The sequence below is a fragment of the Eleginops maclovinus genome, chromosome 2 (genome assembly GCF_036324505.1).
Source record: "Eleginops maclovinus isolate JMC-PN-2008 ecotype Puerto Natales chromosome 2, JC_Emac_rtc_rv5, whole genome shotgun sequence".
Taxonomy (NCBI): domain Eukaryota; kingdom Metazoa; phylum Chordata; class Actinopteri; order Perciformes; family Eleginopidae; genus Eleginops; species Eleginops maclovinus.
The window spans coordinates 17,500,734-17,513,553 of record NC_086350.1 but is presented as its reverse complement, the minus strand read 5'-3'; the positions used below and the strand labels follow the sequence as shown (position 1 = coordinate 17,513,553).

Genomic DNA, 12,820 nt, shown 5'->3' with positions numbered 1-12,820 from the left:
AGGAGGAGGCTCGGAGATTAGTGTTGGTCAGAGCGAGGGCAAGTTTCCTTCTCCAAATGAGCTAACACTCTGCCATTTGTTCCTCCGGCACAAGGCCACGTTCATACACTGCCGTCGTTAGTGAGGCATTAAGAAAGTGTACACACACTCTCAAACACAGAGACACTCTTTCTCTCACCGGCTCAGTGGTCTCTTTGTGCCACATCTCCGTGGTAGTGTGAAGCTGGGCTGTACTGGGCAGGGCTGGCATCCTTCACACTCATTCCCACCTACCAACACACAGCCATGTGTTCAAAGATATGCATACATACAACAAAAACACAGAGGGTTTGGCACTCTGATCTGAGCCCAGGAGACCGGGCAGACACAGGAGCATCTGTGCTAAACTGCTCAGGTATGTTGGATCTATGACTGGGCCAGACACAGGAACACACAGCACACATAAACATGATGAAAAATGCATGGCAGGGTAGGTACTGGACAGCCAGGTAAATCCAAAATTGTTGGAAATGTAGTGTAAGCTGTAGACTGGCTCTGAAGGTCCATAGACATTTGAGTGTTTCATTAGCTGTGGGAAATTATGAGTATTCGACTTTCCAGTTAAGTAAAGGAAATATCAAAGATTTGGATTGCATTCACTGAAATTAAATGAGCTTTGTGCTAAAGCCTGGGAAGCAAATTAGCAATATGGGGTCACACCGAGTCCAGAAGAAATCAGTATACAAGTTATTAACGGAATTTATTTACACTACAGTTGAAATATTTTTATTACTTTAAAACATTTTATTATCTTGCATCTTTGACCTAAGAGGCACTTTTAGTCAATATGTATTGAAAAAGCTGGCATGTCAAAGTTTGTTGACTTCAAGGCTTTCACAAAGACTTCCAATACAAACTGTAATCTTAGAACAAAGTATTTCATATCCTTCTGACCCCTGGAGCTCGGTTTAGCCTCGGGGCACAATAAGTGCTGGAAAGCCAAGGAGAGGCTCTCCATCTTGGGCAATAATTCCAGGGAGACCTCCTGGAGGGACTGCTGGTGGTGGTGGGGAACACAAAGGAGGCCCTTCAGCTTGAAGTGGGGTCTTGCTTTGGGAGGGCCACGCTAATCTACTCCCCCATCTCAAAGTCCTAAACCCCTGAATATAGACACACACACACACACACACTGCCGGGCTCTCCAGCCTTGGCCCCTGGGCATCCTCCCACTCTGGGTAATCTGGTTAGAAATTAACCCAGGGGTAATTATGCTAAATGAGCGTTACACGATCCCAAGTTCAACCTGGCCTCCCTCCCTATACCCCTCCCTCTCTCTGCCCCTCCCTGTGACAGCTGATAGTTTGTCTATCCTCTATACTCCTGCTATGACCCCCATACTCATGCAATAGGATGTTTTCTACAAGCTCTACTCCCTGCAGCCCTACTCCCTCTTCTCTGTGTGTTGTGCAAGTCTACTTACAGTAGGTTGACAAAGTTTTTTGAAGTTACACCGCACATCCAGTAATCTGAATTGGCCTTTATCCAAGCGCGCATGGCTGTCTACTTAGCTCACTGCGTGGGTGGATGCATTTTCTGATAAACTGCATATTTCTCATGTCTTTATCTCGGAACAGCAGGGGTTTTTTCACACGTCATTATTTTCAAAGTTGTATGCTAGACTTCAGCCCAGATCTTAACCATGTGTTTATCATGTGACTGACGCCCAGCTTTCCAGGCTGAGTGATTTAAAAACATTAATAGAGAAACAGTTGAGCGGTTCATTAGCGCCTGTGATCATCTGTCTGAAATCCCATTAACTCCTTCAATGATTAAGGATGAATGGCTGTTTAGACTGGACGTCTGGCGGTGCTTACTGATAATGGCAACGGCAAGTACCATTAGGGACATGGAGCAATAGTAATGAGAGTAAAGGAGGGTTGATTATAAGGGGTTTAGGAAAAGGGGAAATCCATCCAATTTTATTAGGAGCCAACAACAAAGAAATGTGTTTATTTTGTCATCCTTAACCATCTAACTCTGACCCTTCTCTTGTTTACTGTGTTCCAGGTGACTTAGTGTCCCGTGCCATGCACCACATGCAGCGTCTGAGCTCAGTGCGCCCAGGACTGAGCCCAGCCCGACACGCCCGTCCCCAGCAGCCCGTGTCTTGGTCGCCGGACGCCCTCCACACCCTTTACTACTTCCTGCGCTGCCCACAAATGGAGTCCATGGAGAATCCCAATTTAGACCCCCCACGCATGGCACTCAGCAAAGAGAGGTAGGAGTCATGCATGGCCAGACAACAGTTTTAGGCAGTGAAATAACAGATCTAATCTTAGTATTATTTATTCTCCTTTCATGGGTTTATTGCTTTGTTCTCCTTATTACATCAGTGATTATCCCATATTGGATCTGGTTGACAGAAATGTTATCAATGCCACCATTCTACCCATGCAAATACTCAAACATCCACCCTCAGATATTAACACACAGGTTCTCATCAAGCAAACAGCTTTTCACAGACCATCTTTCTTTCTAACTCCATTGCTCTCTGGTCATTGAAGTGTTGGTTAATTAGAGGTGACAATGGTCTCCAGGTGTTAATGCTAGTCTCATACAAGGGTTCATCGCACCTCTAGAGTGTAAATTAGGCTGGAGACTGGTGATTTAAGGGAGAGACAAGAGGTGCTAATGGTCTGTAATTCTGTTAGGGTGTCCTTAGATCTTCCTTGGCTTGACTTTGTAAAACAATTATGTTAATCGTTGTCCTGAGAAAAGTGGTTGAAAATATCTGGACAGCCTGAACACACAAGTAGTAAATCAGGAATACATTTGATCCAGATGATTGGTACTTTGGTTAAATGGTGTTTAATGTTGTTGGTTTCCCACATAAAGCAAGGAGTGTCACAAAGGAGTCAAATCTCTTTTCCTCCCAATTTAACTGAGAAGAACGTTCATAACAATACGTTATCACAAGTAATGGGTTTATTCAGCAGCTGTTCAAATAAAAGCAAAACAATATGTGCCGTCAGGTGAGTTAACAGTATTAGTTACAATTATGTGTATGAGAAAAAGTACTTCCAGTCTGCCCGCACATCTGTCGCTCAGAAAAAAAAACGTAGACGTGTGTGTGTGTGTGTGTGTGTGTGTGTGTGTGTGTGTGTGTGTGTGTGTGTGTGTGTGTGTGTGTGTGTGTGTGTGTGTGTGTGTGTGTGTGTGTGTGTGTGTGTGTGTGTGTGTGTGTGTGTGTGTGTGTGTGTGTGTGTGTGCATGTTCTGGAGTAAGCATATGTTAAAAATGTCAGAGGGAAGTGCTCCTCTATGTGTAAAGGTTAATTACACTTCTTTGAAGGATGTATGGAGACCTGTCTGAAGGTAGCTGAAGCATACAGATGGGATGCAGCTCTTACTTATAGTGGGTCTTTACTTTACTGCTGTAAGTTGTTTGAACGTTTTTTTTTTCTCAATGCTTTAACGTCTCAAGTTCACGTGTTTTTTTTGTTGGCTTATATTAAATGCATTACACCGGTGATATCATCAAACTTCCTTAAAAAGTTTATAGAATTAAATCAGTAAAATATCTTACTTAAACACACGTGTATGCACTCAAAGCCAGCTGGCTTCTATACCTTTAATAATGAACAGACTCAGAGTGAGTGAGCAAAGGTGGGCTCCTCATTAGCATCAAAGAGAACCAAAGAGAAAATACATACCTCTCGTTTCCCCATCCTGGCTGTTTCTTCCAAGTCGTCATGTGTTTTTAATGTTGGGTGTATATCAGCCTGGTTTATGTGTGCAGGATGAAAATGATTTAACATCATGTCATATTGTATACTTTGGAACATCTGTGACTTTATGTTTTTCTTTTAGACATCCACTTCTGTGCCTACATGCTGCTCTGTGTGACCATGTGTAGTGTCAGTTAGTATCAGCATGCGTGACAGATTCAGGTGATAGACTAGTATAAGTGTAAACCTGGTAGTGATTACAATGCGAGCGCCTGGTAATAATACAGACCGCTCTCCTATACCGGGCCTCTCAATTGCTCTGGCTCACCCTCCATTGAAAGCTTTATAAAAATCTTTGGTGGAAACCCAAAACCACCAAATCTGTGTGGGCCACATCCTCAAACTTTATAGGGAGCCTGGTGAGAACCGTGTTGCCGATTCCCAGAGACTAAGAGAGACGCCCTTTATATCATTATCCTTTAAATCCTGGTGCTTAGTTGTTACAGATTATGTTGTATTGGAGTATTAAATGGCATAAAGTGTCAGAGCCAAACATCAGTGTCTGTATCTACTTATTTTTGCTAATTCCTGCTCCTTTAAACCATAAGGTAGAAATGAACACTTTATTTGTGCTGAACGTTATAAAAAAATATAATTGCTAAAATTACTCCACCAAAATCCAGCACTTCCAAACCACTGCCTCCCTCAGCGGATGGAAGGAAACACTAATGGATAGATGTGTTTCTGTGATAAGAAGTAGCCAGTGGAACTTAAGTCTAACCACAGATACATCAGATATGGTTACACCCCCCCGTATGGAGCCTTTATGAGAGTAATCTGACTCTGGATCAGTGGTTAACCTTGCCCCTCTGCAGCACATGATGGGGTCTGCTTTAAGACCTGATTGAAGTTTCTTATAACATGAACTCCATCACTGTGGCTCCAGGATAATGGACATACAGGCAAAGCATAGCATTGGTGTTCTGGGAAGAAAAGTCTTAGCTTTTCATGTTGGACAGGTTGGAGTTCAAACACACCTGACCACAATTTGAGGCGACAATCAGTTCATGAGCAGCCAGGTGGTGTGGAGAAGGGCGCCATCAATCAGAGCTTTATATGCTCATGGAGTGTGGACATGTGTGGGAGAGTTTATGTATGTGTGTCTACATCCCGTTGTTCTCAGTGTGGAGTTGTAGCATGTCAGGTCAGCAGGCTAGCCAGAAGTGCTATCTAGTTTCAGTGTTAGGAGGCCAGGCTTTGATGTTGCACCGAGTCTCAGACTAAGCTAAAGTTTGTGTTTCAGGCTGAGGGGCATAACCTAGACACAGGGGTCGGCCAGGGGAGGTTTAGATAGAGGGAGAAGGGTTTGAGGGAAAAAGCAGTGATGAATAATTGTGGGAGAGGGGCCAGAGCTGTGGGTAATAGCACAGACATGCTCCATCTGTCCGCAGTCACGGGCCACTGGTAAAGGTGTGTACACACATATGGCCTTAGCTGAATTGCATTGATGCTCCTTTTTCTGCATATCCTCTACACTCCAATCCCAACCCGACACACTTAAACAACATTAAAGGTTAATTGAGGTATAAAAACGACAGCTGAAAGTATTCTATTGGAAAACCACCATTCCTGGCCATAAAAGAAAAACACTTCCCTGCTTTAGTATGCAAAGAGACAGTGTTTTACTCACTAAAACAGAGGCTGTGTAATGCTGATTGATGAAGTAAAAGAAAGAGAAAATCTCTCTGATAGATCAATAAGTGTTAAGTGTTAAAAGCTTCAAATGGTTGATTGGATAAGTAGTTCTGGATTAGTGCCATTGCCTTGGAGCAAGCATGTAGTAAAGTAGCAGGGCGGATGCAGGTGTCTGCGTCTGTCACAGAAACAGACGCAGACACATGCATCAATGCACACACGAAAACAGACTCACACACATGGTCCAATTTGTGTAGAGTGAAGCCCATTAACAGTAGAATAACATTGATTCTCAAGCCCTCTGCCCCTCCTCACCTCAGAAACAGGACTTTCTTATCACTCTACACCCGCAGCACTGTCTCCACACTGCCTCCCAACCCCCTCTTCATTATGACACACCCCACCTGCCTCCCAGCCATTTCTCAAACACTCAAATCCTCCTTATATGCACCTATCCGACCCATTTAACCTTCCCCTCCTCCTTCATCCCATCAGTCCTTGTCTGCTAGTTAACTGTCACTTCAGGGTGACAGCAGTGTCCCTCCTCCTGACTGATCACTGATAAAGTACTGAAGCGAAATCTGACAGAATGGCTAGAAGATAAAATCGACAGAAACAGGGGACAGCAGGGTGTGCAGGCTCTTAAATGTCTGAACAACTCTGAGATTTAGATAAGAATTAAAGTTATGTGCTGAATTCTAAAAAATATGATATTCACTCTCAGATCTTTATGTTATACATTATTAACAAGGCACTGATGAATGATAAAGAATGGTGTTGTACAAAAGGAGCTGTTCTATACAAAACAGAAGGTAGCAGCTGGAAGTAAGCACAGTGAGGAGAATAAATGGCACTGCAGGGCTCCCAGTGCTCATTAACAGTAACTACAATCCCCATAGCATGCACATGACAGACCTATATGCTTGTATACTGCTCATGCTTTTTTTTTCTGCCTCCATCTCCATCTGTATTCATTATGCATTGGAGTGTTTGTATCTCCTTAGAACAAAGGTGAAGACGCCGCTAAGAATAACTTTACAGCAGGACAAAAGGCTGCTTAGTATCTCGTGATCACACAGAGACAGTGTTCAAACAATGATTAACATACTATTGTTGAGACTCCATAGGATCTAAAGCAGAGCAACAATAACGTGTCATTGTTCGTGGGCACATATGGTGAGAGAAAGGCACATAGAAGTCGGGATTAATACCAGATAACAGGATGGATGTGGTGCTGCAGATAGCCACATCAACAGTGGTTTCTGAAGAGATTTAAAAGAATAGTTGAAAGATGAGGACAATGAAGAAAGAAAGAAACACAAAGAGGGCAACCAAATAATCAAGATGAGACTCACGTTCACAAATACCACCAGACATAATGTCTCTTCTACTGTTGTTGACTGCTTATTCTTGATTAATGTCTTTCTCTCTCGTTCCCTCATGCTCAGGTCAATCTTGTCTATCATTTCTATTTTTAATCATTTCCTCCTATTTTTAGTTTCACTTGGTTATTTCTTTCCTAGAAAACATCTATGGCAAAGCCGCACTTTTTATTCATCTCCCTGAGGTACCGGTAGTTCATTCTGCTACAGCTGGTTTAAAAATAGGCTGAATATTCAGAAGCCACTGCAGTTTCTGTTTATCAAACCACAGAACGGATGAAGTCATTGTTCTGTAATCTTTGCCCATCACAGCTCACAGACAGAGGAAGCTCATGTTGACATCCACCACCTGGGAAACTAACATATAAACATTCATCAGTCATATATATACATACATACACACATCTGTTATTTGAGTGTCTGCTTGCACGTAAGATGGGGATAACGCTGTACTAGTATAAAGTGTGTAAAAGTCGTCAAACGTGTGTGATTAGTAGAGGTGAGGTGCTCTGCCTGTTTAATATGAGTCACTGAGCTCTGGTCAGAATGAGGGGAAGTACTGCCAGACAAACATAAGTCATCTGATTGATGACAGTTTATGAGATTCCTCTCAACTGGACTGAGTCACGAGTGAGGACATCTCCCATGCAGATGTTCTGTAAACTACTCTTACGTTATACCTGAATACATTTCTTTGTGCCAAGCATATAGCTAGACCTATAATATTGTATTATGTCCTTTAACAGGCCATTCCTGCTGCTGCCTCCTCTGATGGAGTGGATGAGAGTCGCCATAGTTCATGCTGAGCATCGCAAGAGTCTATTGGTGGACAGTGATGATGTCAGACAGACCGCCAGGCTACTCCTTCCAGGATTGGACTGTGAACCAAGACAGCTGAAGTAATTATGAACACATACACACTTACACATTCTCACTCATGGGTTGAACTGCATGGTTGCTTAAAACGACACACCCATAATATGAGCAGCAGCACCATGTCTAATCACCTGCGATCAAAAGCACTAACTCTATTTTCCCACACATTTAGACAATATTTAATTTTAGTCGAGTGTCATGTCTTATGAGATCATTGTAATTAGATGAAAAAACAACTGCACTGTAGGCTTGTAATTTAATAGTTTAGCGCTAACAAATAATTACATGGAGTATACAGTAGATTAATGGCTGTGCGCTGACTGTAATGTGGCTCATTAACCTTTTCATGAAGTGTATAATTAAAGAGAACTATCAGATGTACAGTGTGCTCTCAACGGCTTGTGTTTTATCTGAGTTGGCTCTTCTCAGACTCACTCAGTTTCCTCTCCCAAATGTAATATAATACTTACGCTATCCTTGTTGCTCTCTCTTTATCAGGCCTGAGTGTTGCTTTAGCTCCTTCAAGCGTCTCGACTCCAAGGCCGCCACGGACAAGTTCCACCTGGACCTGGGCTTTCGGATGCTCAACTGTGGACGCACAGATCTCATTGGCCAAGCTATCGATCTGCTTGGGCCAGATGGGGTCAACAGCATGGACGACCAGGTACTGGCTCTTTGTTTTTATATGGGGAATAAATGTGTGTTAAATGTATAATGGTTGTCACAAAATACTGCAGCATTATCCATATGCACTCACAGTTGATTTGTAGGCTGCACTTGTTTCTCCTCTTTCAAGAGTCCATTGCACTCACTTTCTGTTCGTCCCTCAGGGCATGACCCCTCTGATGTATGCCTGCGCAGCTGGAGACGAGGCCTTAGTCCAGATGTTGATCGATGCCGGGGCAAACCTTGACGTGGCGGTAAATATACTTGAAAATATGGACACATTTATTTAAATGTTCCCATAAAATTCCACATTTGCGAGTATGATCTTGATCATCTGTCCTGTGCTTTCCAGGTTCCACCATGCTCCCCGAAGCACCCCTCTGTGCATCCTGACAGTCGTCACTGGGCAGCCCTCACCTTCGCTGTGCTGCATGGACACATCTCTGTAGTGCAGGTTAGAAACGCATACAAAATGAACTACAACCCTTTATTCAATACGCTGCATGAATGGGGTACTTTTTCTCAAGGGGAAATGTCCTGTTACTTTGGATGTGATGTTGTACTTTTTAAAGTTGAGTGACAAATGTGAGGCCAGAGGTCAGTCCATAAATGAGTTACAAGATGTCAAACAATGCACCGTATAACAGATGTTGTGTGTATCTCCAGCTCCTGTTGGATGCAGGGGCCAACGTGGAAGGGGCCCCAGTCCGCAATGGACAGGAGAGCACAGCAGACACCCCGTTGCAGCTGGCTTCAGCAGCAGGTGGGCAAAACACACACGTGTACACACAAAAACACATTAAAACACAAAGCGCAGCTGAGGTTAAAGTATAATCCCACTTACAGAAGGCCTGTGTTACAATGTGATTTATGGTACCTAAATTACTACTCACTGCTAAATTACACAGGCAGAACGTTTCTAGGAGGGAGACACGAAGCCATGAATGAAGGAGCTGCCGTTGTAACTTTCTTGAAATCATCTAATAATAACTCTCACCATGACCAGTCACAAAAACAATACTGTGCCAGTTCCCCAAAAGACCACCAAGAGTAGCACAGGACTCGGTTATAAATGACAAATGAGCTGAAGGAGCGAGGAAATGAGAGGGTGACTGAAGGCAGAGAGAGTAGCCGAGTTCTGCCTGTGGTTGTTTAGAAGCCTTCGGGCAGCATTCCTCTGTGGGATCATGGAGGAGCCACACATAGCTGTAGTAAACGAAACACATGCTCTACATAGCAGCAATGACAGTATGTAAATAATGCCTAATATGAATGTGTTTGCTTGTTTGAAAATCTTAAATAAGCTATGATAAAGCTTCTTTCATCCCTGCGGTAACATTTAATTATGCAATGAAGCCACAAAGAATACATCTTCAGTGTAGGTGCTCTATTGAATTATAAATAAAGCAATATAAACATACTTTTAAAATGAAAGCATAAAATATGTTTACCGTTATTGGGTGATAGGTTAACTATTTAAAAATGTAGATTGCACTAGTGGGAAAGAAAACAAGCAGAATAGATGAATAAAAGCATGGCTTTGCACTGCTAAAATATCCCATTTAGATGTGCTTAAGATCTTTATCTGTATGTAATTGTCTGTTTATGTGCTTTCCAGGAAACTACGAGATGGTGAGTTTGCTCCTGGCACGAGGCGCAGATCCCTTATCAAAGACCCATGATGGGAATGCTCTCACGTCGTCGCTCTATGAAGACATGAACTGCTTCAGTCATGCTGCTGCACACGGACACAGGTATGTGTCTCTCAATCTGATCTGAAAACAGCATGTTGTCAACAGATGCTGCAGCAAGTCTCTGAAAAAAAACGCCAGCTCTCATCCTCTATACCACAGAGAAGAAGTAACATATAAATCAGAATAACTGTCAGCACTCTTGTCATACTTGACCCTGAGTTTCCATTTAAGCTTCATGGAGAGATACATCCCTTTTATTGCGCACTGAAATGGAAGATCTTGAAAGTATCGGAGTTTAAATAAAGACAAATCAGTGCCTCCTTCTATTCAGTCCATCTGTCTCTAAACACCAACTGGAAGCGTAAACCTCTCCACCTGTTCGCTGCGTGTGTGTGTGAACACAGTGTAGACTCAACACTTCACATTCCACAGTGAGGCTGACAGATTATGTAATCAGAGAGGAGGGTGCAGGGTCACAGAAATGGATGTATGTGTCGCAGTTCTGACAGATATTAATGTTTTCTCGCTTTCTTTCTTCTCTATTCCCCCCACTCCTTCCTCCCCATTTATCTTGTCAGGAACGTGCTGCGAAAGCTACTGACTCAGCCCCAGCAAGTCAAAGAGGATGTCCTGTCTCTGGAGGAGATCTTAGCTGAGGGGGTGGAGGGCGAGGAGGCCGGGATCTGCCCTTTCCTCCCTCTCTCCCCCCTCCCCACCCCTTCCTCTGGCCCTGGGGCCCTGCCTGAAGTAGGCATAGCGAAACTCTGCAAGGCCAGGATGAAGGCTCTGCAGGAAGCCAGCTACTATAGCGCGGAGCACGGCTACCTGGACGTCACCATGGAGCTACGAGCTCTGGGTACCTATCAATTGTCAGAAACAAGATTTGCTCGGGATTTTAATTGAGGTTTACCCTGAATCTAAAACCTTCTTTTGATCTAGGTGTACCATGGAAGCTGCACGTGTGGCTGGAATCTCTGCGCTGTGCCCAGCAGCAGTCCAGGGCGGGGGTCACCCTGTCCCTCCTCAGAGAGTTCACCACCATCAGAGAGGAGGACTACTGCACAGAGCTGGTCACCCTCGGCCTGCCCCTGATGTTCCATATCTTACGCACCACCAAGGTATCATCAAACCCAAACCGTCCGAGTCTGCTAGATCTCCTCGTTTTGTTATGTGCTGGATAATAGTTTAGATGTGAGATATAATGCCCCCCTCCCGGTTTCCTTTTTACTCCAGAATGACGCCATTATACAGCAGTCTGGGACTATTTTCAGTCACTGCTTTGGCCCTGCCCCACTTCCAGCTATCCCTGGGATGAAGGCAACTCTTTCCGCACAGTTGGGTAAGGATACATCATAAGAAAGATCAAAAACAGCTTAATTTTTGCTTATTCATTAATCTGTAACCAAATCTAACAATCTCTTGGTTTTTAAAATATCGTAAAATAGCTAAAGAAATTCCCAACCACAACAATGCTGCTTTAAATAACTTTAAATAATGAATCGGTTTTACAAATAATGGGATCACTCAAAAGCTGTCCTGTGAATGTAGTTGTAAGCAGGTGCTGTTGTGTTTTCTTACAGACCCTCATTTCCTGAACAACCGGGAGATGTCTGATGTGACATTTGTGGTGGAAGGGAAACCGTTCTACGGACATAAAGTCCTGCTGATCACCGCTTCTGACCGGTGAGTGCACAACGATTCAAACTGAACAGAACAGAAAGATACAGACCGCAGCGCTCATTAAAAAAATATATAATTCTGTTTGACAAATACATTTGCTTTGGTGTTTTTTAGATTCAAGTCTCTGCTGGCCTGCTCCGGAGCAGAAGGAAGCGCCAACAAGGAGATTGAGATCAGTGATATCAAGTACAGCATCTTCCAGGTAACAAATATATTTTTAGTTTTAAATACTTTGCTTTATCTTTTTTTTTATGCATTGTATCAAGAGGGATTGAATCAACTGGAGACAGATGTACTGCATATGAAAAAATGCATACAATATGTTAAACTGCGGTACTGACCTTTGACCTCTCTGCAGATGATGATGTCATACCTGTACTGTGGAGGAACAGAGTCGTTGAAAACAAATGTGCCCGACTTGCTGCAGGTGAGAATCAATAAAAAAGATACACTCCATCCTTCTGGGTTTGTGTCTTGTATTATTATATATATTAAATGTAAAATAAAAGCATTTAATTAAATACTTTTTAAACTGAGATTGTATTGTGAAACGGCCCAAGTGAAAGCAGTAAAATGCAGCGACTGTTTGAAAATCATACTACTTCAATTTTATTTCCAAATATTTCTTAGCTATACTGGAGACTTGTCAATCAGCGTTAATGTTTCTTTATGTATCCACAAATAAGGTAGTCAGCAAATGACTCATAGATTGTACAGAATGACAGGATTGTTCTTGAATGTTGTTTCCAAACGCTGGAAGTCTGTGTTACTGAATGGAGAATACAACATTTGTTTGTGATTTCTCCTGCAGTTGCTGTCAGCTGCTAGTCTGTTCCAGCTGGGCGTGCTACAAAGACACTGTGAACTCCTCTGCTCTCGGCTCATCACGCTGGATAATGCAGTCAGCATCTACAAGACAGCCAAGGTAACAAACACACACTGAGAAAGAAGCCTGGATCATATTGTTCTGTAGCTGTCGTGTAAACTATATAACAATAGGAAGCTTATGAGCCAGAAAGAAAATGTTAAAAGGAAGAAAGATTTTGTCTTCTTAAAACGATTCACACATCAAGTAGATAATACAAATGACTGCACAAAGACACTGTGTTACACAATAGATG

At 42.9% G+C, this 12,820-nt stretch overlaps 1 protein-coding gene across 1 annotated transcript in view; it reads left to right on the top strand.

The window, feature by feature from the left end:
- Nucleotides 1-12,820, top strand: part of abtb2b (ankyrin repeat and BTB (POZ) domain containing 2b) — a 40,509-nt gene that overhangs the window by 26,397 nt on the left and 1,292 nt on the right. Inside the window, exons 3-16 of the mRNA XM_063874291.1 lie at nucleotides 2,047-2,257; nucleotides 7,530-7,682; nucleotides 8,158-8,323; nucleotides 8,490-8,579; nucleotides 8,678-8,779; nucleotides 8,992-9,088; nucleotides 9,944-10,079; nucleotides 10,598-10,875; nucleotides 10,959-11,137; nucleotides 11,253-11,358; nucleotides 11,600-11,702; nucleotides 11,814-11,901; nucleotides 12,058-12,126; nucleotides 12,511-12,624. Coding sequence (XP_063730361.1) covers nucleotides 2,047-2,257; nucleotides 7,530-7,682; nucleotides 8,158-8,323; nucleotides 8,490-8,579; nucleotides 8,678-8,779; nucleotides 8,992-9,088; nucleotides 9,944-10,079; nucleotides 10,598-10,875; nucleotides 10,959-11,137; nucleotides 11,253-11,358; nucleotides 11,600-11,702; nucleotides 11,814-11,901; nucleotides 12,058-12,126; nucleotides 12,511-12,624 — 1,892 coding nt within the window. The remainder of the gene's footprint in view (nucleotides 1-2,046; nucleotides 2,258-7,529; nucleotides 7,683-8,157; nucleotides 8,324-8,489; nucleotides 8,580-8,677; nucleotides 8,780-8,991; nucleotides 9,089-9,943; nucleotides 10,080-10,597; nucleotides 10,876-10,958; nucleotides 11,138-11,252; nucleotides 11,359-11,599; nucleotides 11,703-11,813; nucleotides 11,902-12,057; nucleotides 12,127-12,510; nucleotides 12,625-12,820) is intronic.